Source organism: Cotesia typhae, unplaced genomic scaffold (genome assembly GCF_013202065.1).
Source record: "Cotesia typhae breed Kobodo isofemale line unplaced genomic scaffold, CoteBio_Ctyphae contig_48, whole genome shotgun sequence".
Lineage (NCBI taxonomy): Eukaryota > Metazoa > Arthropoda > Insecta > Hymenoptera > Braconidae > Cotesia > Cotesia typhae.
The window spans coordinates 5735321-5760964 of NW_027423756.1; the positions used below are offsets into that span (position 1 = coordinate 5735321).

The 25644-nt window shown below is 29.3% G+C and overlaps 6 protein-coding genes across 7 annotated transcripts; 4 read left to right on the top strand and 2 right to left on the bottom strand.

The window, feature by feature from the left end:
- Positions 1–428: 428 nt before the first annotated feature.
- Positions 429–1748, top strand: LOC141529415 (uncharacterized). The gene has a single exon (XM_074245921.1). It carries the CDS (start codon positions 456–458, stop codon positions 1485–1487), a length of 1032 nt encoding a protein of 343 aa, XP_074102022.1. The 5' UTR covers positions 429–455; the 3' UTR covers positions 1488–1748.
- Positions 1749–11108: 9360 nt separating this feature from the next.
- Positions 11109–14040, top strand: LOC141530187 (U11/U12 small nuclear ribonucleoprotein 48 kDa protein). Of its 2 annotated transcripts, none has more exons than XM_074247157.1 (5): positions 11109–11298; positions 11367–11535; positions 11607–11669; positions 11967–12111; positions 13206–14040. In XM_074247157.1, the coding sequence occupies exons 1-5, from the start codon at positions 11176–11178 to the stop codon at positions 13894–13896; spliced, it is 1191 nt and encodes a 396-aa protein (XP_074103258.1). In that variant the 5' UTR covers positions 11109–11175; the 3' UTR covers positions 13897–14040. The 2 variants fall into 2 exon arrangements, with proteins under 2 accessions (XP_074103258.1, XP_074103259.1); XM_074247158.1 differs by having other exon boundaries at positions 11169–11298; positions 11343–11535.
- Positions 14041–14193: 153 nt separating this feature from the next.
- Positions 14194–15461, bottom strand: LOC141530188 (BRISC and BRCA1-A complex member 1). The gene has a single exon (XM_074247159.1). It carries the CDS (start codon positions 15334–15336, stop codon positions 14425–14427), a length of 912 nt encoding a protein of 303 aa, XP_074103260.1. The 5' UTR covers positions 15337–15461; the 3' UTR covers positions 14194–14424.
- A 2239-nt stretch (positions 15462–17700) lies between these two features.
- On the top strand, positions 17701–19963 carry LOC141530185 (T-cell immunomodulatory protein). Its single transcript, XM_074247156.1, has 2 exons — positions 17701–19473; positions 19581–19963. Exons 1-2 carry the CDS (start codon positions 17950–17952, stop codon positions 19842–19844), a joined length of 1788 nt encoding a protein of 595 aa, XP_074103257.1. The 5' UTR covers positions 17701–17949; the 3' UTR covers positions 19845–19963.
- Cdk5 (cyclin-dependent kinase 5) lies at positions 19951–23404 on the bottom strand. Its single transcript, XM_074247161.1, has 6 exons — positions 23249–23404; positions 22932–23020; positions 22648–22841; positions 21360–21619; positions 21067–21278; positions 19951–20344 (listed from the first exon to the last, which is right to left on the bottom strand). Exons 1-6 carry the CDS (start codon positions 23283–23285, stop codon positions 20237–20239), a joined length of 900 nt encoding a protein of 299 aa, XP_074103262.1. The 5' UTR covers positions 23286–23404; the 3' UTR covers positions 19951–20236.
- LOC141530190 (uncharacterized) lies at positions 23398–25564 on the top strand. The gene is made up of 5 exons (XM_074247162.1): positions 23398–23616; positions 23687–23749; positions 24892–24954; positions 25023–25136; positions 25231–25564. Exons 1-5 carry the CDS (start codon positions 23539–23541, stop codon positions 25387–25389), a joined length of 477 nt encoding a protein of 158 aa, XP_074103263.1. The 5' UTR covers positions 23398–23538; the 3' UTR covers positions 25390–25564.
- Positions 25565–25644: the final 80 nt, after the last annotated feature.

The window sequence follows — 25644 nt, forward strand, 5'->3', positions numbered from 1 at the left end:
TTTCATAGAAAAATTTTAATTAAAATTTTTAATAATATGGATCAGTAAACGTTCAAATTGAAGCATTTAAAAACAATAGATAGATTAGATTCATGTCTTGTCGGTCTTTCTATTAATATATGAATCAACTACTCCTTCTGGTTCTATGTACAGGTGTGTACCACCTCTATAGAATCACTGCCAGAAGTAAAAATGATAAATAAATAAATAAACAAGTAAATTTATATTATTGAAAATTTGTCTCTTCCTCGATGACTAATTATTGAAAATCTTATCAATATAAGCCTGTATTGGTACAAAGTTATATTTGACACCTCACAGACTTATACATATTATCACTGAGAAAGAATGACTATTAAAATGATTCAAGAATGATCCACTGAATGACTTTTTTTTTTTTGTTTTTTTAAATGCCTTATTATAGACAGTGCGCTTAGAATATTTTGTTTGAAAGCATGAATCAAGACAGTAATATAACTAACAGCAGTAATACGATATTCAATCAAAAAACGACTAAAATTCATATACTTAAAACTATTGAACCATTGTCAGTATTCATAAAAGAAGTAAAAATAGAAATCAAAAAATTTCGAGAAGAATTCGTGGCGAAATATGAAGATTATTTGAAGCGAGTAACCAAAGGTGAAACCGTGACTGAAAATTCATTAGAAAATGTAATGAATAACGCTAACAAAGAATACTTTCAGAAATATCAATTTCCAACACACCAAAAAATTGGTAAACTATACGATAAAACAACGAAATCATTGAACGGCTTCATAAGAATTCTCTTGAAAGATTATGGAAAAATTTTGTCAATGGCTACTGAGTTGAATAAGTTGAAAAGCGAACATGCTCAATTGGCGAAAAAATTTACTGATCATAAAGACACATATGATGTTAACCAACTGTATCAATTGATAAGAGATATTGAAAACGTGATTGAACAGCACAATAAATTAGTCATTGAATTCAATACTGGTTTTGAAAAATTTTATGCTTTAAAGCTAAATTTAAAAAACGGTATACTGGCGTATACATCGTTAAACGATAAAACAATAACATTTTCAAACGAAAGTGAGCTGGCGGAATTCCAGCGACTCATTGAAGCAGATGAAACTCTGAAGAAACGTTTCGCTATAAGCAAATCATTTGCCGACAAATTGAAGACTACTTTAATAAATGCTGCTGAAAAGACAGTACTGTTGCCAGTCATCCCATTAAAAGAAGCTGACTGGACCATAGGCTCGAAAGTACCAAATTTCTCACCGGGATTTGATGTTAAACTGGAGCCTATGTCGCCAAATCCAAACTCTAACGATCAATCGGATGGATCAATGCAAACAGATCAAACTTCCGAGGAGCCTCTAAATTTAGACTCTGAAGCTCAATCGGATGAATCAATGCAAACAGATCCAACTCCCGATGGGGTGCCTCCAAATCTAGACTCTGAAGCTCAATCGACTGGATCAATGCAAACAGATTAAACTACCGATGAGGTGCCTCCAAATCAAGATGCTGAAGGTCAATCACGCAAAAAGCCCGAAAACTTTGAAAAACAATCCGCTAAAATAAGAAAAAATATTCGCGAAAAAACATTATCATATAACACTAAGAAGACATCGAAATAACCGGAACGATAAATCATTTCAAATTGTAAAATCGGGGCTTAAAAATTTGAGAATAAACGAATACAATGAAATATAATTACACCGAAGTGAAATTGAACAATTAAAAAAATTTTTTTTTGTTACAGAAAATTCTTGAAAGTTCTTACAATTCAAAAGTATGATTGTCATGAGAAAAGTAAAGAAATCAAAATTATAAATAAAGAATCACTTATTATAGTAAAAGATTGTAATTAGTAACAATGAGCAAACCAAACATAACGACAACGTGAACAATTCATCGATGAAAGTATCAAGTCCATTGATTAGTAAAATCAGAAAAATTGACCACCAAAAAGTTTTCAACGGAGTTCAAAAACATGTACACAAATCATCTGCCCTTTGATTGATTCCGTAAAGCTGATTGGTTGCACACCAAACTAGTTGCATTAACTTATTAACATTTCAAAGTTGTTCAACAGAATTAATTTCAATCGGTTTCAAACAAATTTATCGAAATGATTAAAAGTAATCATTATTATTGTCGTGAAAAATTCATTAAAAAACTTTCTTTTGATTGCTGATCAAGTAATTTCTAATTTCAATACTAGTATGAAGTCATTTAAAATGATTTGTTAATTAATTCAAACCTTAGGTGAAATTGTTTCATCAAAAAAAAACAATCTTTAGAATTTTGTAATGTTAAGTTAAAACATATAGTCAACCTCGAAAGTTGGATTGACAGGCTTAATACAGAGTTAATATTTCTACCTGGCGAAGGAGGAGGAGGAGAAATAGGAGAATAAAAAGCGCATAGCAGTGGATGGAATAAAAATGAAAGTTGATCGAGAATGAGTTGTGGGGAGTAGAAGGGGAGCTTCTGAGAGGTGTGGGCCGCGTATATGGAAGATATAGAGAGATGAATAAGTTTGTGGTGGTATAGAATACTAGTATGGTATCCATTAGGGACAGAAGTATTCGCGCTTGAGATATATCGACGTCGCCGGAGCGAATTTATAGTGACAGCGGCGCTTGAAGGGATTGTAAATCCCCGTTTGAGGATCGCTGATACCAAGTTTTATGTGGGACATTAGTTGGGTGGGGCGTGGTTGAATGGCGCGGAGTCGAGAATAGCGCTAGAGTTGCCTGGGCGCTATAAATTAGCCCGAAATGAAAGACAAATCGCTTCGGAGCTGTCCGCCCGTTTGCCCCGACGTGATAGAAGCCCAGACCGAATTGAAGCTGGTGGTGGCGATGCTGCTCCTTCTTCTGCTCCAATGTATACGTATAACACCGCCGAGCGCTTGGTCTCATGGGTGAGAAAAGAGACCGAAAGCTCGTCAGCTTTCTCCATCGCTTTACTTTCGTCTTCTGCTTCTTATTCGAACTCGACATTTTACTCCTTTTGGACTTTCGCTATTGCCAAAGCTTCAGCTGCTTTTTCTCTAAAGACATCCTCTGTCGTAGTAGGTTCCGAAAATTCAGTTCGTGTTCAAGTCAAAGTTTTTCATGAATGGTTTTCGAGTCAATGAAGATATTATTTGAATTTAGGAAAATTAATACAGAACTTTCTTACAGAAAATTACTTTTTGATACCATTTGATTACATTTTTTGATATCATTTGATAATTTCTTAAATATTTTTCTTAAAAATTTAAGTTCATCTTATTAATTTTTTTACCTCTAAATTTACGCAATGCGTGTGTTAAATATAACGCTTCTCATTACTTGCGCGAAAAAAGGGCATCACACTGAAAAAGAAAATTCACTTGAGTGAAAAGAAAAAACCGTGAATCAAGAAAATTCAAAGTAACTTTATTGGTTCAAGAATTTTTCTCTTGAATCAAGTTATTTTTTTTTTTTTTTTTTTTTTTTTTTTTTTTTTTTTTTTTTTCAGAAAAACAACAATCTGCTTTGCTTTTTTATTATTATTTTAAAAAAAAAAAATTAGTTAAAAGCCATTTCAGAAAAATTGATGAAAAACTTTTTGTTAGAGTATTCAATTTTTTATACAAAAATGTATCCAATAATTTTTTTATTTGTTAATCATTAACGAAAAATTTTAATTTGAAACTTTTACAAATTACTGAAACTTAAATAAAAAATTTTCAAATTTAAAAATTAAATTCTGTTTAAAAAATTAAAAGAATACAAAATAATTGATAAATAATTTCTCGACGGAGAATTAGATTTTTTATAGAAATTATCCTGCATAATTTCTTCATATTTTTAATACTCAAAAAATTGTAATTCTAAATTTTGACATTAATATAATTTCAAATTCTTCATTCGCAAAGGATAGTTTTTAAATTAATTAAAGATAAATAGAGAAGAATACTTGAAGATAAATACTATGAGATCAAAGCTGTCTTTGGAAAATTAAAAAGATGTATAGAAATGTCAAAAAAGAATGTCCCTTTGTTCAAAAGATATGATATAATGTGCAATACATACTATATGAATAATATATTTATGATAAAAATTCGAGACAAACAAACAGATTAGAATTGGATTAAAGTTGTTTGGCATGTTGATTGGACTCTGAAACTGGCTGGTTATAATATAGAGTCCACCTTCAGAGAACTTGGGGGAGGAGTAGAAGTAGGAGTAGAAGTAGGAGGATGCAGTCGTGGCAAAGTAAAGGTAAAGGGATCTTATCGTAGTGGTATCGTAAAGAGAAAACCGACATTACTTGCCCGCGGATGATTTGCCTTGTTAAAGACCTCGAAGATCAGAGAGAGGAGAGAGGAGAGTCAACCCAATCTCGACAACGACAAAGAGCCTTTTGCTAAGAACCGACCGCAAACGCAAGCCCCCAAGGCATCCAGAGCTCTCAGGAGTTGCTGACGTCACGTCGACAAAGGTTTGAGACGTCAATTAATTAGCTGTACTTTCACTACCTATAGCCGAGAAAATCGAGTTAAGTTTATAAACTTCCCTTCCATCCCTAATCTTTTTTTAAACAAAACAGAAAACCTCACAAATAAAATTATACCACTCACGCATTTTAATTTGTATGTGATTGTTTATAGTTTTAAGCTTAATGAGTAAAATACATAAAATATCTTTCAGTTCTTGATGAGAAAAAAATCAAAAATTGAACAATTAAGTTAATTAAACTATTCTCTTAGTGTTTATGACGCGACTTTAAAAAACTTATTTATTTTGGTCACAGCTTTTCAATGAAATGTCAAAACTACAATTTGTTACACGCAAACACGAATGAAAAAAATTTTTTGCGCTAAAATTAACAATCTCCTCATATAAATATTGGACATTTATTTTTTATAATAATAAAAAACTGTTTAATTTATATAGTTCTTATTTTTAAAAATTTGTTTCCTGATTAAGAATACAAAATTATTTTCTGTTAATTTAATTTTGATTTTTTTTTGTCTTGAAAAAAAATTATACGATCTTTTGGAGTAAATTAAATTTTTTTGATACTCTTAAGACATCTTTACCGTGAATGTATGCAAAAAATTTTTTTTTTATTTTTTTAAATTATGAAAAATTTTTTTTTCTGTTCTCAAATAGTAAAAAACAACATTAAAATATTTTTTTTTACAATTTATGAAGCTTTTAAGAAAAAAGTGTTTTTTTACGAAATTTTTGGGGTCCCCGTTTTACCCATCCCCCATCCCCCTGAATCATTAGTCTACGAACAAAAAAAAATTTATCTGTGAGTATTAATGAGCGTGGACAAAACCAATAAACAAATATTTTTCATTTGTCAGTTATTATTATTTAAAAACAAGGCAAAACACAGAGAGGCGAGGACGAACATACAGATACAGACAGAGAACACATCCGGTAATTTTGCAAAAAGCTCGGCATCCTGCCCACGGGAAAATAACTCACATGTAGGACACAGTGACTGTTCGCGAGTGTCTGTGGCGAAATGAACGTTTTAATTCCCCTCCATAAAAGCCAACGACAAATCAAACTACTTTGACATGATTAACTGGCAAGCATAAATATCGGTATCAATGCACGTGCGCACGCAATGACGCGTCATGCCCCGCAACCAGCAACTCGTCTGCTTTTTTTTTTTCAATACAGTCATTTTCTTTTTATCCTCCCCTAACTCTTGCCCCTGTTCTTTCGCGGACTCCCGATGCTCTTTTTCGAGCCGTGAATTATCCCAACGGCGGATAAAAGCTCGCGACATGAGATCAAATGAATAGCATCCGCCATTGACTAGTACAGGCATGACTCGGTTATACATTCATTTAAGGCGTGCTTGTCTTCTATCCTCTCATATTTTTCATGATACACTTTGATTATCATTCTTTTGCTTTAATAATTTTTTTTACTAGCTGCGTATCACGATTTTACACATGTGATGAATTAGACAGGCAAACATTTAAATATAGAGTATCCATTGTGGTTGTATAGAATGACCACGTCATCCACGTCGATTGTATGCTAATTTTTCATGCACTTCTCCGTACTCTTACCATCAGGTAGTCAAGTCTATTCATAAACTATTTTTTCGGTTTTTTATCAAGATGTTATTGAATAAGATCACGAGATTCTCATTAATTATATTGTACTCCAACAGTTAATATTAACAAGTATTTTAAAAATAATAATACTCAGAAGTCACATGCTTTTATAGTAAAGTAAAAATGATTTATGCATTTAGACTAATTTTGTAGCAAAAAGTTTGAATTTTTTCGATATTTCTGATAAAATCCACCCTTTTTTTACTACAGGCAGTCAAGGATCAAGCTATCTATGCTTTAAATTATTTTGAATTCTCAAAACTTAAGGTTGCAGTGTTGATAATGCAAATGTCCAATGTCAAATAAAAAATCTCGTTTAATTTATGTAGTAGATTTACTTGTGTACAATTTTTTTTCATTACTAATTTAATTGTTAAAGAAAATTAAAAAATTTTCAGATGTCTGCTGATTTTTTATTAATGAGGATATTTGTATTAATATAATTTTTTTTTAATATTTTTATGACAAAAATTTTTGAAAAAAATTTTAAGTTAAATATTGGAGATACGAATAAGTTTTGAGAGGTTTTTTTTGTGAGAAATTAAATCCATAAACAAGAAAATACTTTTAGGAATCAAAAAGTTTATTTTAAAAGATTAAGATTTAATTTTTGATTAAGGATCGAGAATAAAAAAAATTCTAAGAGACCCTTCGTTCAGGCAATTGGACTTCTAGAAAAATTAATTTTTACTAATTCGATCTTTTTATACCTTCAAGGATGAATGTAAGTAATAAAAATAATAAAATTTAATCATTGTATACAAAAAAAAATTCTTCATCAGAGTACTAATTTTCTTGAATCAAAAAAATATTTATAACAAAAAAAATTCTTTTTACTGAAGTGAAGTTCTATTGAGCCGCGCAAATTTTGTTGTCTCAGTAAAATTTCTTTGAATTTGAAAAAAACTCAAGACTTCCAAAAAATTTTCACGGTTCAAGTAAACCTTTTTTTCCGTGCAGTTTAATTCAGAAACGATACAGAAAATTCATTTTCTTATAACAGACAATAATTAAAAAACAAATTATTAATTCATAAAGCAGTGGGTGACTGCTTGACAAAGAATTTGCCGCATAGAGTAGAAGAATCGCGACCAGCAGCGGTGCGGGGATTCCTCGAAAAAGTTTAAGAGTTTACGGTAGGTGAGCGTAAGAAACTAGGTTACTGCAACAGGTGGGCATTAAAGTAAATATACGCACATTACGCGGTCATTTATCGTCTCTGCAACACCGTCTTGACACCTCATTTAGTTGAAATACGTCTGAATTAATTAATCAAAGACCCATCTCCGATCAGTAATCAGAATCAAGATCAATTCTGATGCAACATAGCACATTATGTTATCATCTACCGAACCGGGAAGTTCTAAATAAAGATGTACACATAAATTGATATTTCATTGGCCAATGTGTTGAAAGTAAATGGAAAATTTTATAATAAGCTGTCATTAACTGATACTTGGAAGTCGTTTTACCGAGCAATAAGCTATAAGTGAGTAAAGTGAGGCAAGCGACGAAACATCGGCACCTGTGTACATCATTAAAACGCATCGTTTAATATTATAACGCAGTGTCTTTAACGAGAGACAGTAACACCCTGAGCAACTTGTAAACTCACTTTGTTACGACTTGTTGAAAAGAGTTACAGCTAAATATATGGAGACCTCATAATAAATTTTTATTGCCTCTCAAAAGTAATTTTTATCGTCACTTCACTCTCTCCAGCCTTTTTGTCCACTGCCCTGCTTTAGCGTTATTATATTTAAATATTTATATTTATATGACACTGAATAAAATTTTATTACCCAATAAACAATAATTTAATTACTTATATTCGAAATAAAGAGATTACTGATGATTTTATTTTACATTTCATACTGCCCACGTTTTTCCTACTTCATATTTTATATTTTGTATGCGATAAAAATAATTCAACGCAATTTATTTATATTTAATTAATTCGTGGACTTTGGTTGATTTTTTTTGTTACAGAGGAAAATTTTTCGTAGAAAATCGAGCCAAAAAATTGTACACGGACGATATAGTGAAAAATTTTGATAGTTATTATTGTGATTTAAGGGTGTAAAATTTTCACTCGAGTTGAAACGACAATTTGGGTATTGATTTTTGTAATTTGAAAAAATAATATTCCGAGTGCCCCTAGTCATTATATTTCATCCACTGATAAATCACAAGTGTACGAGATTAAAAAAAGGCAGTGAAAATAGCATTCCCAGAGTTTGGCGTTTTTCCCTCATCCTCATCAGCCAGCAAATCAAGGGTAAAGTGAGCGGACGTACGTAGGAGTGTAGAGTGCGTAATATGTGGTCCGGGTGAGGAAAGGGGTGAGAGTATAAGAGTATGAAACCCCTTTTGAAGAGCTCGAGCTCTAACGTTCGATAAGCCGGGTACCCTTTCCCCAGCGGATTCGCACAAAGGCCTAATTACCCATAAATTGTCTGATTTACGACGGTCTAGAAATGTAAATATGAAATATGAAAATGAGGATGGCTGTAATAAAAGTGATGTACGAGACTCTGTAGGGTCGTTGGTGGAAGCGTCCATCATGCCTGTTTGTGATGGGGGTGTCTTTGTTTCGCACCCGAAACCCGTTTTCCGTTTCTCTTCTCAAAACTACTCTAAATATACTCCATATGGATATGAACTACTCTACCCACCTACTCTTCTAAATAGCGGTTTGTCATTATTATTATCGTTTTCATTATCATCATAATTAAAAAAAAAAAAAACAAATTATGTCATTTAATTAATTATTTAAATACCCTCAAATGATGTTCATTAAAAAACCAAAAAGTTATTTTTATTGTTTAAAATTAAAAAAAAAATTTTTTTATCCACTAAAGAACATTTATTATCATTAAAAATATTTATTCTTTTGTGATATATCTAAAAAATGATAACAGGATTGACACATTACCTAAGCGAAATCAATATTACAGAGCAAAACTTACGTTTCCATTTAAATTACGCGCCCTTTTTTATGTGCCATCGATGTATGTAATTTTTCAAATTGCCAACTTTAAAATCAAATCATTTTATTTCTTCTTTAAATATCTGACCGGTAATTTTTAAAAATTAATTTTATCATTAAAAATGCATTGTTAAAATTAAAATTTCATATATTATGATTTTTAGAGAAAAAGTCAAAATCTTTTGAATTGTAACTCGATTAAATTTATTCATTTGGTTCGAAGAAAACAGAAATATAATAAAAACTTTTCAAGAAATGACAATCAAATAAATACCATGCAGCTGGAAATAATGATTAAACTAATTACAACAATTTAGTATAAATTGAAGAGCAAAATAAAACAGTTTAGTCGGTATATATAGTATTTCTTTTATATTTTTCTCATCATTTTATTATATCATTTATCTTGAGTTATATTTATGTCAACCTTTAAGGGCTGTTTATAGTATTTTCCAAGATCGAATTTAAAATCTAAAAGCACTACAATGCCAGTAAATTCACGTCCACGGTATAGCATAATCGTAGAATGTTATGTTCCTGCCAGTACAGTACAAGGTATATATATATATATATATATATATATATATATATATATATATATATATATATATATATATATATATATATATATATATATATATATATATATATATATATATATATATATATATATATAGAAACATATATTTATAAATAGTCGGGCGCATTGAGAACGGACTGAAATCTTGACGGTAAACGGAAGAAAACCAGTAAATCGTACCGAAAGTCAAGCCATTTAAAGCAATAAACGGCAAGCACATTGCTCTAAACTAAAACCTACTGGCATTTGCCATGATCGTGTTATTTAACGACAACTAGTTTATCCCGATATTAGCTTTTCATAGCGTTCAAACTTGCATATATTTTTACTGTACTTAACACTTTAATTAGTAATTATCGTAAGTTACACCGTGAAAATTTTATGCTATTACTTTTCATTTACATTACTTCGCTAAGGAATATATATGCAAACTTTATTTACGTTTAATAAAAAGTATTTTTCCCATGATCAGTAAATTATTAAATGGTCAATAATTTGTTATGAGCTAACTAATTATTTTATTATTTACAATTTACTTTTATAGTGAAAAACAAATTCTTTTAAGTTTCAGTTCAAAGTAGGAAATTGATTTTTCCTAATATTTTGTAAGGAAATTATAAAAGTTTATATTTATCCTACTAATTTTAATAGGGTTAAAGTATAAGTGAAATAATTTTTATCAATAATTTTAATTATAAAAAAAACATAATGAACCAAAAAAATTAAAAAAAGACAAAATTGCTTTAAAGAAATTAAAAATAAAATTATTTATCTTTAATTTTTTAATACAATTTCTCTATTTTAAAATTCTTTTTAATTCTTCAATTTTTTTTTCTAATTATAAGCAATAATTTATTCAAAATTAATTTATTTTTTATACTTTTGTAAGTAATTAGCTTAGTTTAATTTTCCTATCAAGAAAGAAGGGTAATTATATTTAAATGATAAGAATATATTCCCAAAAAATTCAAATTCAATAAAATCTTATTTCTAATTAAAGTATTCAACTTTAATTTCAATAATTCATCATAAAAAAAGAAATAGACCTTTAAAAAATCAATTAATCAATAGGAAAACGAAATCGAGTGATTATAAAACTTAATTTCTTCGTGGATAAAAAATTCTAGGCATAAAACAATTTTAAGTGTTTTACCGTATTTTATACAAGCTTCTGTATCGAAAAACTATTCGACTGTCAAAGTGCAAATTCAACCTATCGAAAGCTGGTAGTTCAACCCTAAATCAAAGGGTGCAACTAGAATTCAAAGCGACCAGTCTTCGGTCTGTTTTCATCTACCCCTAATAACGCCCTATATTTATTTACTGACATTACCGACAATCGGACAATTACTTTCATGTACCTTCCATAGAGGGCGAGTTTAACTTAAAAATTAAACTCTGCTGATAATAAAACATGAGTTTGTTTTTGTTTACTAATAAATTGGTGTTGATTTCAAATAAAAGCTGCTAATTACATAAATTTAATTAAATATGGATGATCTAACCTATCGCGATGAACAATTAGAAGATTTAAAATTATTCGCTGAAAAAGTAGACAAAAAATTAAACGAGGTCACATCGTCTTTGGGATGGAGCGTAGACAGTTTAAGCAATGTAAGACTATTTATTAAGAACTATCTTATAAATAATTAATTTAGCTATTTATTAATTTTTTTTTATAGTTTACACCGCCAATTACTTGTCCCTTCGACAATGCGCATCATTTATCGGAGAAAGGGTTAAAAGATCACCTGGAAAAATGTCAATGGAAGGCAGAAGGTTATGCAGAGATGGATTTGCCTTTATCTTGGCCAACTCTACCAGAAAATTCCCCCTTTTGCATTCAAATAAGTAATAATTATTAAAAAATTTTTAACAACATTAAAAATGTGTCAAATTATAATTTTACTTAATTTTTTCAGCCGAAAACTTGCAGGATGAAATTCTTAAGTTAGCGAAACTGAATAATCCTTCGTTAGCAGTAGGTCAGCAGAAAAGCAATATTTTTATTTAAATTACACCGCAATTTATAGTTAAACTATACGTTAATTGTTTTCAGAGTTTTTCATGAATTTTTTAACTTGAACTGGACTTGCAATATCCTTTTTCATATCCTTTTTAAGAAAATATCTTTTTGATACTTGATAAATCTAGTTTTGTAATTTATAACTGAATTGTTGGCTCATTAATTATTAATTCATGCATAATTTGATAGCTAAGAATTTGAATTGTTATGTATAAAAAATTAATTAGTAATTATTATTTCTTAACACTTACAACAGGTGCGGGAGATCGATTAATACCCCGCACTTCTGACAGGCTTATTGCTGATTTCACTCCTGATGAACGAAGAACGCTTTATAAATATTATTTGGCGAATACTGTCCAACCAGACATTGGAGAAGATATTGCTGACCTGAACAAACCGTAAGAATATTTTTTATTTATTATTAGTTGATAATTATTATTTATTGTAAAATTAGAGTAGTTAAAAGATAATTTTGGAGATTAAAAAAAAATTTTTTTTAAATATCATGAAAATTTTTAATCTTAAAATTAGTATACTTAAATAGTAACAATTAAGGTAAAAGACCCAGTTATTGACACTGGCCTAGTTTGATACTTGCAATTTTATTTTAATAAAAAAAAAAAAAAAAAAACGAAATGTTCTCAAAAAATCAATTTTCTTAAAATTTATAATTCAAAAATTATATTTATTAATTTATTATTTGATTTGTTTTTTTTTTTTATAAATTAAAATTGCAAGTGTCAATTACTGGATCTTTTACTTTATATGATTAAATATTTTATTTTTTTTAAATTTGATAAACTTCAAAACTATTTTGATTATAATGATATAAAAGTTTTATATTTGAAATTAGAAAAATATGAATATTTAAATTATTCCAAGCCGCGAAAATTTATAATTTAAAGATAAAATTATTTTGAATAATTCAATTTGCAAATTTATAAAGTAATTTATCACTGTTAATGATTTATAAAATCTAATAATCCAAATAACCAGGAAAGTGATATTGATATTGGATAAAAAATAATTTTTCTGTGTCTTCTATCCTAAACTATAAACCGTTGCTAATAAAAAATATATTTATTAGAATTATTTGTTAAGTATTAAAATTTTTTTATTTAAAACATTATTTGAAATTCAAATAAAAAATTTATAATCTATTTTAAAGAATCGTAGAACATTGCACGACATTGCGAATAAAATAATTTTTTTTTCTAATTTTATTTTTTTTTTTTTTTTTTTTTTTTTTTTTTTTTCCCGACTAAATACAACTTATCCTTTGTAATTGAAGAGAAATTGTTTCAATAAACTAAAACATGTAATAATTTCAAATTAAACAAAATTTAAAGTATAACAATACAAATGAATAAAAATCAAAATTTCTTCAATTTAATAAGTTGAAATTCTATCAAACTCTAAAGTATCAATTAAGAAGATATTTAAATGGTCTAATTTGGACCATTACGATATTAATAATAAATTAATTTTACAGGAAAAAAACTGAAGAAAAAAGAACATCATACTTAGAGCTACTCGCCCATGAAAGAGATTTGAAGCGACGTCGAGCTAAACACCGAGGAGTTCATACAAATAAAAAATCCCAGACAGAAATATTAAGAGAAGTTATCAACCAGCAGATGGAAATGCTGACAGAATACATCGCTGAGAAGAATCACAATGGAGCGGCTGAAGTTAAAACGAAAGATGTTAAAGTAGAGCAAGTAGACACCGATGAACTTAGGATAAAAGAGAGTCACAGAGAACGGAGACGAGATGATTTTGATAGGCATAGATCCCATCGTTCTGACTCGAGCAGGGAAACTTCCAGACATCGGGATGATGATCGTCACAAGTACTCCAACTCTAGGCGCGACATAAAGACAGATACAGATAATGGAAGAAGTGGATCGCGTCACAGAGATTATGACTCTCATTCGAAGTTTCACAAGAGAGAGGATAAACATCGACATCGGCACCATTCAGATGAACTTAACCATCCACATAGAAGTGATAAATATTCCAAGCATGAAAAGCGCGAAAGACACAGGTCGCGTGACCGAGATTCGGATCATAAATCTTATAAAAAATATAAATATGATGAGGAAAAACATAAAAATTATTATGATGGTGATGATGATTATGATAAATATAAATATGATAAAAAATCACACAGAAGACATTGATGAAATTGCAAATAAATAAATGCTATTTGTATATATTTAAAATTAGTTATTAATTTATTTATTTTAAATAAATTTATCAATTTTTAGTTTATAATTAATTAATAATGCTTATCATTTGTTAACTCTATTTATATGCTTAATAACTTATAATAATAATGATATTGAAACTAGCAGACGTCTGATGATTTTTCAATTTTTCTTTAATCAACAAATTATAAAAACCAGTTGCATTTGTTGTTTTTTATATTTCTGTGCAAATAGAAATTTTTTTATAATCGTCGATAAGAATAAAAAAAAGTTTCTTCTATTTTTAACATCATAAACAACAAATTTTTTAATTTTTTGATAAATTATGTTAAAAATAAGTAAAAAAATTTTTTTTTACTGTAAGTTGACCAACGTAAGAAAATAAATAAATTATAAAAAACTGCACAAAATTTCTGCAGGTGAAAATTTATGTAACTTATTTACAAAAAAAAAAAAAATCACCAGGTCTTCTATTTTCAACATCATAAATCATAAATTAGCTTAAACATCAGTAGAATTATCTGTTAAAGTAATCATATAACTAGTTTCATTTTGGTTAGGTCTCTGAAGCGAGTGAGCAACTAACATAGCCATAGAACTAAACAATTCAGCGGCTTTGCGTCCAACTTCAAGGATGAAAGAGTTATTCTTGGTATCCAGCCTCTGAAGTTCACCGTAAATTTTCTCGCTCTCATTGTCTTCAGTTGGGGGCTCGTGAACGTAGAGCGCATCCAGAAAAACATAAGGATGACGAACCAGCAAGTCGAAGTAAGTATGGTCGGATATACAGGTGATAGTCTGGGACCTGCCATAGATGAGGATCACGCGGTTAACAAACTTGGGGATGGTCGGGTATTCTTCAAGCTCGAGGTTGTCCATGACCATCTTGAAGCTGGCCGACAAGTCGCAGATATTACGACCCTCGTCCAGAGATTGAGACTCCGTGACATTCCCCAGGCTGTTTATCACCTGCTTGATGTTGTTCGTGAATTTGCAGATCAACTTTGGAACGTTACCGTTCAAGGACATCACCGCATACTCGTGGCTGCGATCTATCGTCGACTTTGCGTGGACAAACATCTCGACTGCTTTCTTTATCAGCGGCAAGGGAACAAATGTTTTGCCCGACTCTAACTCAAAAGGTGTTCCGTTGCTCTCCTGGGTGGCGTCGATGATGAAGAGAATTTTCTCTGGCACGTTGAGGATCAGCATTTTCGTCTCTAGCAGGTACTGTCTTTTCTCGTTCAATACGTCTGCTTTGAGCTTCTCTTCCGAATGATGATCCATTGGACTGATTGACATGGTGCTTCTCGAGCGATTTTCCTGGGGACTGAGGTTAGAGTTTGTTGAAAATGATTCTAACCTCTGAGCGATAACCGTCACTTCGTCACCAAATTCATTCTTAACTGACATTATTCAATTGTTTATTGATTGCTGTGATTATGAAACTGGGAATTCCTTTATTATTTATACTGTTGATAGTTTGTTTTTGTTTTCACTTCCACCTGCTCTCACTGTAGCGAGATTTGAATTTAAAGATTATGGTTAGGTTCCAGAGGCCGCTTACATTCTGCTGATTGCGCTTTTTCATAACGGTTGGTAAAAATGACACAGAAGTCAGCAGATATTTGAAAATTTTTTTTTATTTTTATAAAAAATCAATTATAAAAAAAATGATTTTTAAATAATTTGTACTTGTAATTTTTTTTTTAATTTCTAGATCTGGAATTTTTTTTTCTCATTCTTACAAGATTATTTGATTGTTATAAAATTAAAAAAAAATGACAGATGTTTGTTAACTTCGGAATTATTGATAAACATATGATTTTATTATGTATTTGAAATTAGAAAATTTATACTTACTAGGAATAAAATTATTTTTCTTAATCGATATGATGATAACTGATTATTTAAAATGATACTAAAATCAGCATATATCTGACAATTATTTTTTTTTTTTTATGAAAATTGATCTAGCAGATATTTAATAATTTTTATTAACAAATAAATTAAAGCAAAAAAATTGACATTTAGAAATAAAAAAAAATTAAAAATGCAATTTTTTTAGAATTAATTTAATTATTAAATAAAAATTAAAAATTTATCAAATGACAGCTAACTTTAATATCATTTTATTTTTTTTGAAAATTAATTGGAAAAAAAATTTTTTTTTTAAATTTCCACGTAAATTTTCTTTAATTTTTAAATGTGGAATTTTTTTTTTCTTTTTATTTTTTCTTAACTTAGTTTTTATAAAATCCAAAAAATTGACAACTTTTTTTTAATTTTAGTATAATTATTTAAATACAATGATAAGACACGGAAATTATAGATCAGATAAATTTTTGATTTTTCTTATGAGAAACGTTAAAAATAATTTTATCGTTTTTTTTATAATTTGTATGAATAAAAAAGATTGATATTTTCAGAATTAAAATAACAGCGACAAAAAAAGTTTTAATTTTGAATCTAACTGATAATTTTTTTTTTTTTTGAATAACTGGAAATATTCTATTAATAGTTAGGTGTATAAAAAAATTAAACTCACCAATTAGTTAACTTAAGCTAACGAATAAAATGGCTGATCTAATGGTGGACCCGGAAGTATTTCATCAGAATATACGCAGCAGCTTTAATTGCTGAAAATTAAGCTATTAAGTTGTTATTAACGACAATATTGACTCACTGAACATTAAATTGAACGATAAAATATAAATTTTTTAAAAAATTAGAAAAATAAACGGACTTGTGACTTCATCAACCCGCGCGTTTTACTGAAGAGACAAGTGGCGGCTACCGGCTAAGAAGAAACTGCGTAGATTCTGCTCAATCATCGCCATCTTATTCATCTCGCGCATGCGTGGAGATTAATGATGCAGTTAAGAATTTTCAAAGTTTTTATTTTAACGAATAAAACTTTAAGAACTTATGAGTTTTTAAATATTATAAAATAACATTTATACCTAATTGAAGTCAATTTGGTCGTTAAACTATTAAAATATATCAAGTTATTGAAAAATAAGAAAATGATGCTCCGGATTTTCTATTGGTTGAAATTAAGGCGCTCGCACAGTGTAGAATTTAAATTATGATACTAAAATTAGCTGACAGCTGTCAATTTTTTTAATTTTTATATCAAGTCAATTACAAGTCAATTACAAATTTATATCAAGTCAATTACAAGTGAAAATATTTAGAAGCATTTTTTTATTGTAATTAATTTTTTAAAAAAATTTTTAAAATTAACAGCAGACCGCTAACTTCAGTATTATATATTATTAAATTTAATAAAATTTATTATGACATTGAAGCTGGTAGACATTAAAAATTATTTAAAAATTTTATAATAATGCAATTATTATAAAAAAAATTTAATTAAAAAATTTCGCATGTAAAAACTAATAAAAATTACAAGTGAAAATATTTAGAAGCATTTTTTAATTGATTTGTTATTAAAATTTTTTTAATTGACAGCTGATGGCTAACTTCAGCATTATAATTTATTGTTTTGATATTAAAATCCTACATTCTTTTATTTTCCAATAATTTTCCGTGACTTTAAGACCAAGCAAGTTAATCTCAATTAACACTTTCAATTTTTTCGTATTGACTTATATAATTAATTTTTTTCTTTTTCATTTGAATCCTAAAATCTTTCAAAAATCCACCGACACATTGCAACAAGCAACGACGCTGTAAGTAATTTCCTACTTTTATCTCATGGATTGCTCTACATACCATCTTGTTAATAGTAAGTACAGCAAGTAAAAAAAGTAATCAGCTGTCATTGACAATAATAAATTTATAAATAGAAAAAACAAAGTATAAATTACTCATAACTCGTAATTGAATCATCTCATATCTCTTAAATGTGTGACGTTCCTAAAAATCTAGATGTTTGCAATCTTCAAAATAAAAACAACGATTACAGCACCTATTCTTAATACTTAAAAATAATTCCACCATGTAAAAGTGTTTTTATCAACCTAATAAATTGAACTTTATCTGTGTAGATTTTACAAAGAAATGGAGGGCAAGAGAATATTATTGTTGTTGATAGCAATATCTTCCGTAAGTACTAGTGACATAACCTCGTCAATATTTGGAAACTTTCTCGAGTTTGTGCCCGCAGCCTTCGGAGATTTCAACTCCGATGAACTGACAGACGTATTCGTGCTGACAAAAGACTCAAAAACTCTAGAAATCCTGCTGGCGAATGACATTGAGCCAATTCTTCGACCATCGAACTTAACATGTCCCTTCAAGAACAGCATCACCAGCATAGTGCCCGGCGACTACGACGGCGATGTCTTCATGGATGTCCTGGTAACTACTCACGATCCTAGTTCAGATTTCACCCATGTCCACATTATCTGGGGCGGGATTGGAAAGATCACCTGTTCCAACGAAACTGAGCCGTTGTTCAGCATGCGAGGCCAGCCTTTAGCGATCGACTACAACCAGGACATGATTATCGACCTTTTCGGGACAAGCATAGAAGACCAGCGCGTGTTTTGGATAAATCGCAACAGGACTAAGCCCGAAGTCGTTCGAATGGAAAAATTCAACGACCTTCCCCTTCCGCTTCCGCTGGTACCAATTAAAACTCCACATTCAAATGCATTTTTAGATTTGAACGATGATTACATGCCAGACTTGATGATCACCACGGAGGAAGCCTTCGAAATCTGGCACGGGATTCCCGGAGGGTTCAATTACTCCAAGAGAGTAGAGTGGCCTTTTGGAGTCGTAAGTGCCGGCGGTCATGTTGGTCAGCCTCTGTATCTAGATGTCGAACTGAAAGGCTCGCTAGACTTGGTGGTACCATTGTGTTTTGACTACCAATGCCGGAACTCGACCATCGCGTTGTATCACGACGGCTGGCACGACCTGCAGATCAACTTCGCAGATCCAAAAAAAGAACTCTGGGGTTTCGTGCCGCCCGACAAATGGAAGAATGTCATGTACACTGATGCCATAACTTTGCACACTGGAGACTTCAACATGGACGGGTACCCCGACCTGCTGGCGACGCTCCAGACCAACAAGGGCAAACAGACGAGAACGTATCTGCTGGAAAATATCGAATGCAAAATTTGCGAGGGAGTCAATCGCACTTTTGACATTCACTGGGACGCTCTCAACCCTTTCAAGAACGAGTCGGTGATGGGAGTCTTCTATGACTTTTATCAAGATGGAATCCTGGATGTTATCTTGGTGGAATATGATAAGGCTACTGGGCTGTACCACACTCGGGCATTTAAAAACAGCCTGGACTACGATGCGAATTTTGTCAAGGTGATGGTTCTTACAGGACTCACCAATAGCAAATATCCGATTTCTCCTGGGTCTGTTGGGAAGAAGAAGCGGACTTATGGTACTAATTTACCTGGACCGTCGATTGCTTATAGGACTACCACTCAAGAAGGTTATCCCCGGGAAGCTATTGCTGCGCAGCTACCTCAGAGCGCTCACTTTTCTTTGAATTTGCCGTACACAACTTTTGGACTTGGTCGCATGCCGAATTATATTGAAAAGTTGACTGTTGGGGTAATTTTTTAAAATTATTGTTATTATTATGATTTATTAATTAAAAATTAGCAACTCGATTTATTTTTAATATTGATAATTAATCTATTGACATTGTTTTGATCTAGGTCGCAGGAAAATACCGCGAGTGGCAGCAAATAATCCCAAATTCGCAAATAGTGGTAATCCCGAATCCAATAAACGAAGCAAGCAAATGGAAAGTCCAATTATTCGTAACACCTAGTAAATTAATATTGCTAAGTGCCGCAGCACTAACAGGTACTTGCGGTCTAATATCAGCGATAATAATAGCACTCTACTGGAAGGAAAGACGTGAGGACAAAATAGAAAAACTGCAGGAAGCTCACAGATTCCATTTTGATGCTATGTAGAGTGAGATATTGTTTTTTTTTTACCTTTAACTGTTGTAATTATTTTATAATTTATAATTTATTATTACTATGATAACTTTTAAAAATTATATTGTAAAATAAATAATTATGTTTGATTACGTGGTAAAATTGATAATTTATTGAATAGTTTTGGACAATTGCATACAAAATAAGACTCGCGAATATATTTCATAATTTTACGGACGCACTTGAGCGTAAGTATTTGTTTAGTTGATTGATTAATTAATTAATTAATTTATTTTTAGTTTTAGTTTTAGTTTTAGTTTTAATATTATTATCATTATTATTAATATAATAAATAATCTTTCCTGGAGTGTATTTTGGTCTTGGTCGCTGTAAGTCGAAGCTGATGATAACTAAACGATGACCTGCTACTGACATCGGTCATTTTTAATGGCAGGGTTCAAGTCGTTGAAATAAGGGTGTGCCATCGCTTCGTCTGCTGATAGTCTCAGCGCTGGATTACATACTAATAATCTCTGTAATTAACAAATTTTATTAATAATATCCATAATTGTTTTAATCAGGTCCAGGGGAATGTATAATTATGATAATTAGGTCGATCAGACCACAAACGCAATGTTGACAATTATTTTACACTTTATTGCTATGTTTCTACGTATCTCATGGTATGTTGATGATATTGTGATGTATTTATATTATTAATTTTTTTTTTAATTTTTATGTGAACTGAAAATGTTTAGATTGAGTTTTATAGAATATTGTATTATTTTATATTTATTTTAATAATAAAATTTAAGATTTATTTGACAATTTGTATATTTGACATGTTTTATTGGAAAAATTTATTTACTTGATGTATGTAATTTTAGATTGCCTAAAGAAGTCGGGATGTCCGATGAAACGAAGCAATAAAGTGTGAAATAATTGTCAACATTGCGTTTATGGTCTGATCAATATGATTATTATAATTATTTTATTATTACTATTATTATTTATAGAGGTAAAACGAAAGTCAATATTTAACAAAGGTTAAAAAAAATTTTTTCAGAAATCAAAAAATTAATTAAAACCCAGGATTTAATTTTTATTATTATCAAGTAGAAAATTTTCTTGAAAAAATTAATAAGTATCTAAAATAAATTAAATAAATAATTTTGTTACATAAAAAATTTTTTAATTAAATGTAAATAAAGTATAAAAATATTGACTCCTTTAAAAATAATTTTTAAAAAATTACCTGAAGTAAGTCTTTGCCTCTGGTTGGGAGTTTTGGAGTAACTTGGGCTAACCCTTGCGTAAGATGGTACTGGGGGAAAGCTTTATAATCTGGAAGAGTAGTAAGGTCTGGCCACGTTTCCTCAGTAGGTGTACCCAACATTTTGAATATTCTTTTCAGCTGATCGTCGACGTCCGATCCGGGGAACAAGGGCCGTCCTGCGTTCGCTAATTCTGTAAATTAATTTAATTAAAGTTATAATGATAATTGACGGAGATGTTGACCCAAATTTTGAAAGCAATTTGGTCAAGTACCAGCGAATATGCATCCCGCGCTCCACATGTCTATTGACGTCGTGTAAAGTTTAGCTCCAAATAATACGTCGGGTGGACGGTACCATAACGTCACAACCTCTGCAGAGTAACACTTAACTGGAATGCCGAATGCCCTTGCCAATCCGAAATCCGCAAGTTTCAGCTCACCATTCTTGTTGATGAGCAAATTTTGTGGTTTGAGGTCTCTATGTAATACATTTTTACTATGACAGAATGCTAGTCCACGCAATAATTGGTATCTGTGGAAAATAGTTATTAATTAGTGACAGCAATAATTAATTATAACTTTAGTCAGTTTTAAATTAAACAATTAAACAGCCGATGTTGGGAATAATTCTTAAATAAAATAAATTAATGGTCATTAAATAACGAAGTCAAGGTGACTAGTTTGTTAGAATAATATTCCTTGTGTAAAAAAAATTTATTATTATTAGAATAAATTGAATTTGTATAAAAAATCAATCAATTTTTATGTAATAAAATAAAAAATAAAGAATGGATAAAAATAGATAATTAATTGAAAATCGTGATATTAAAATAATTACTTAAAGTAATATTATTTTTATAAAATCTACATAAAATATAAAATTTATAAAATCCTTGCACTGTATTATGTATTACTATATTTATTATTTACTATAAATAAGTGATTATAGAAAAGAAAAATTATATAATTTAATATGTATTCGTTTTATGCACAAGTGCTATACCCACCTCTATACAATTTTTTTGTAAAGAGAATGATAAATAAATAAAATATCAAAATCTTCAATTTACTTCCTTCGAATATTTAATTTAAATATAAAAAATTTTTTTTTCCGAAAAATAAATAAAAAAAAAAACATTTCAACAATTACACTTATATTTGTAATGTTTTATGAATGCATATTATCAATTATTTTTTTAAAATTAATTTATATGTAGAATAAAAAAAAATTACTCTTCACTAGCTTTGATGATACTGAAATTGAGAGACATGTCATAATTTTTCAAAATTTTTTAACGAATAAATTGTAGTTAAAAATTCTATTTTTAGGAGCTGTAAAAAATTTTAAATGTAAAATTTTTAGAAATTATTTTTTTTAACAGGGTTTATTTTTCAAAAAATTCTCAAATGTCTATTAAATTCAGTGTCATTTGCTTGGCGTTAATTGATTTTTTTTTTTTTTTCAATATAAAATTTTTTTTTTTCACTTCAAAAAATCTAATTAACTGTTTAATTTCTTTTTATAATAATTAAAAAAAAAATAAAAGGTAAAATACTCACAAGAATGATTTGACAACATCTAAATCAATTTCACCATTTAGGCTATCAAAATATTTTTTAAGGTCCTGATCACAATGTTCAAATACTAGAGTTAATTTTTTATCACTGTGAAGTACATCGTAAAGTCGTACTATATTTTTGTGTTTAAGCTCTTTGAGCAAACAAATTTCACGTAATGCCGACGACGGTACACCCTGTCAATAAATTACAGCAGTAGTGAAAAATGTCAATAAATCATTATAAAGTTATAAATAACAATCTAAAAAATAGTAAATACTAATTACCTCATCATCATCGTCCAAGCGTACACGTTTCAAGGCAACAATCTCATGAGTCTCCCGGTTTTTAGCTTTGAAAACGGTCCCGTAAGTGCCTGAAACAAACAACTTTATTAATTACAGAAACTAAACAAACAAATAATCCAATAAAATTGCTGTACATCATACTGATGATACGAAATAACTACCGAGCAAACATCAAGGACACCTGAGGGATCCGGGGTAGTAAACAAAAGGAAAATGGACGACACTTGATGGATTTGTATGCACACTGACAGTATTTGGGTGTCAAAAAGAATTATTGCTTGTTTAATTGGACTTACCTTCTCCTATTTTCTCAAGTTTTTCATATTTTTGCATATTTCAAAGCGTTACACGGGTGCGGAACACACGCACAGTGGTTAGCGCTGCTCTGCTGTGGCAGAGCTTAAAACTAACTCGAAACTCGAATCATCTGACATTGGCTGTCAACTGCAACTGCGACTTTTCAAGCAGCGGGAATGCGTCAAAATTTTTTAACTCTTTTATTTATAACCTAATTATTTTTTTATTTATTATTTTTTGTGTTTTATATGCAGTTTTTTTTTTTAATGCATGGTAAATTATAAACGTCATGTATACAAGCTTAGTCTTTAACAGTGTCGTACTGATGCTCATCAATTTTGGTATTGCATGTTATTTTGGGCGTAAAGTAAGTTTATGCTACATTTATGAGTAATTATTATTATTAAACCTTTTTAATTAATTTATTTTCGTTTCAGTTTTTTCGGGTCATGAAAAATCATTATCAGCTGGTATCTGAAATTGCTGAATTTAATTCAATAGTAAGTTTTAAGTTTTTTATAGCATCAATTATATCGACAAAAAATTTTTAATGTTAAGTTCTTCATGGAAAGAACAAAATCACACTGCATGTCTTCCCATATTATACTCAGTGTTATCTGTGGTGAAAAAAAAATTTCAGAGAATATCAAATATAATCCAGATTATACTAAATTATTTTTTTATTATACTCAGTGTAATCTCCGATTTGACCAAGTAATTTTTCTGGTTATACCGCGTAAGATTACACTTGATATAATCCCAAAAAATAACCCGTATAATTTAAATTATACTCAGTAGAATTTTGAATTATATAATTTTTTCGAAAATTTTGATGTTCAACTTTTTTCTTTTTTAATTTATAAATTTCTTTGAAAATTTGTTGAAATTGTGATGATTAATTTTTTTTTTAATTGTTCATTTTTTTATGTATTTTTTAAAAATGATGAAAATTAATTTAGCAGATATTGGATAATTTTTAGAATTTTTGTGAACAAATAAATTATGGAAAAAAAAAATTGACATCTAGAAATTTAGAAAAATAAAAAATGCAATTTTTTATAATAAATTTAATTGTTAAATAAAATTAAAAATTGGTCAGGTGACTGCTAACTTTAATGTCATTCAAAAATGTAATGCGATGCATGGATAGAAAATATTTAAGGAGCATTTAAGCACAATTTTATATGATAATATGGAAGGATGTGCAGTGTAATTTTGTTCTTTCCGTGTATGTAACTGAAATTAAAAAAGAAATTTTTTCTTAATTATTACAATTTTAAAAAAATTTTTTTGTAATTAAAATTTATTTGTTAAAAAAAATCCAAAATGATGAGATGTCTGCTGATTTCAGTGTTATAAAATTCTTTATTAATTGCTTCGCCGTAAAAAGTTGATGAAGAATTTTTAATAACATAGTTTTTGAAATTCATAAATGCTTAAAGCTTAAATTTCTAATTAAAAATTTATTTGAAGAATAAAAAATGTAATAAAATTGATAAAAACTATTCTTATAGACAATCAAACTTTATAAATTTTTAAAAGTCATAAGTATAATTTTTTAAATGTTTTTATTGATTTTTAATTTGTGTAAAAAAAAAAATTCTTATGTAAGTATTAAAATATTGTAAAAAATTTTTTTCAGGTTCGCGAATCAAGACTGAATTTAGATTTCACGACAAAAAAAGTATCGGAAGCAATAAGAGAAGTAAAAACTCTTGACTTACTTGTCATAAGTAATTAATAAAATTTTTAATTTAAATTCTTTGTTAAAAGATTGAGAATGACATCAACGAGGAGCTGGAACTCACCCACGATCTAACGGAGCTGAATGAAAAAATGTCTGGATTTTTGAAACATTTTTCCGCTGTCGAAGAAAAAGTTATCGAAGTAATTATAATAGATATTCATTGCCAATTGAATGTCATATCTTTTATCATCGTTAATTATTAATAATTATAATTATAATTACGTATACAAATAGCTGGTGAGAACGAATTACAATATGGAAAGCGTGATGATTTCGACGCCTGCCGACATAAATCACGAGGTGAAGCGAGTGCTGAGGAAAAAAAAGAAGCTCGAGATGGGAAAAATCGAAGAGCACAAAAGTCTTGGCAATTTAGACTGCGTGACTGGATAGTTACATTTGAGATAACATTTTTTAATTGACATTTTATTTTTCATCCATTTCTACAATAACTTACAATTAACAATATTAAACATCAGAGATATTAAAACATCACGTAAGACATCAACATAAAATTCATGTAAGCGAGTATTTATATTTTTTTTATCTGCAAATAATTTGGCATGCCTACATCAGAACATGAAACAGCGAGATTTTTTATTTTTCATTTTTATTTTAATTTTAAACTTTCTCCAAAAACTCAATTTT

What these genes read in the sequence shown, in the direction of transcription:
- LOC141529415 (XM_074245921.1), top strand. Translation starts at nt 456, where the DNA reads ATGAATCAAGACAGTAATATAACTAACAGCAGTAATACGATATTCAAT.
- LOC141530187 (XM_074247157.1), top strand. Translation starts at nt 11,176, where the DNA reads ATGGATGATCTAACCTATCGCGATGAACAATTAGAAGATTTAAAATTA. An exon ending in GCGTAGACAGTTTAAGCAAT is followed by an intron (nt 11,299 to 11,366) that starts GTAAGACTATTT and finishes TTTTTTTTATAG; the next exon opens with TTTACACCGCCAATTACTTG. An exon ending in CCCCTTTTGCATTCAAATAA is followed by an intron (nt 11,536 to 11,606) that starts GTAATAATTATT and finishes TAATTTTTTCAG; the next exon opens with CCGAAAACTTGCAGGATGAA.
- LOC141530188 (XM_074247159.1), bottom strand. Translation starts at nt 15,336, where the DNA reads ATGTCAGTTAAGAATGAATTTGGTGACGAAGTGACGGTTATCGCTCAG.
- LOC141530185 (XM_074247156.1), top strand. Translation starts at nt 17,950, where the DNA reads ATGGAGGGCAAGAGAATATTATTGTTGTTGATAGCAATATCTTCCGTA. An exon ending in TTGAAAAGTTGACTGTTGGG is followed by an intron (nt 19,474 to 19,580) that starts GTAATTTTTTAA and finishes GTTTTGATCTAG; the next exon opens with GTCGCAGGAAAATACCGCGA.
- Cdk5 (XM_074247161.1), bottom strand. Translation starts at nt 23,285, where the DNA reads ATGCAAAAATATGAAAAACTTGAGAAAATAGGAGAAG. An exon ending in ACTTGAGAAAATAGGAGAAG is followed by an intron (nt 23,021 to 23,248) that starts GTAAGTCCAATT and finishes TGTTTGTTTCAG; the next exon opens with GCACTTACGGGACCGTTTTC. An exon ending in CGCGGGATGCATATTCGCTG is followed by an intron (nt 21,279 to 21,359) that starts GTACTTGACCAA and finishes ATTAATTTACAG; the next exon opens with AATTAGCGAACGCAGGACGG.
- LOC141530190 (XM_074247162.1), top strand. Translation starts at nt 23,539, where the DNA reads ATGTATACAAGCTTAGTCTTTAACAGTGTCGTACTGATGCTCATCAAT. An exon ending in CATGTTATTTTGGGCGTAAA is followed by an intron (nt 23,617 to 23,686) that starts GTAAGTTTATGC and finishes TTTTCGTTTCAG; the next exon opens with TTTTTTCGGGTCATGAAAAA. An exon ending in TTGCTGAATTTAATTCAATA is followed by an intron (nt 23,750 to 24,891) that starts GTAAGTTTTAAG and finishes AATTTTTTTCAG; the next exon opens with GTTCGCGAATCAAGACTGAA.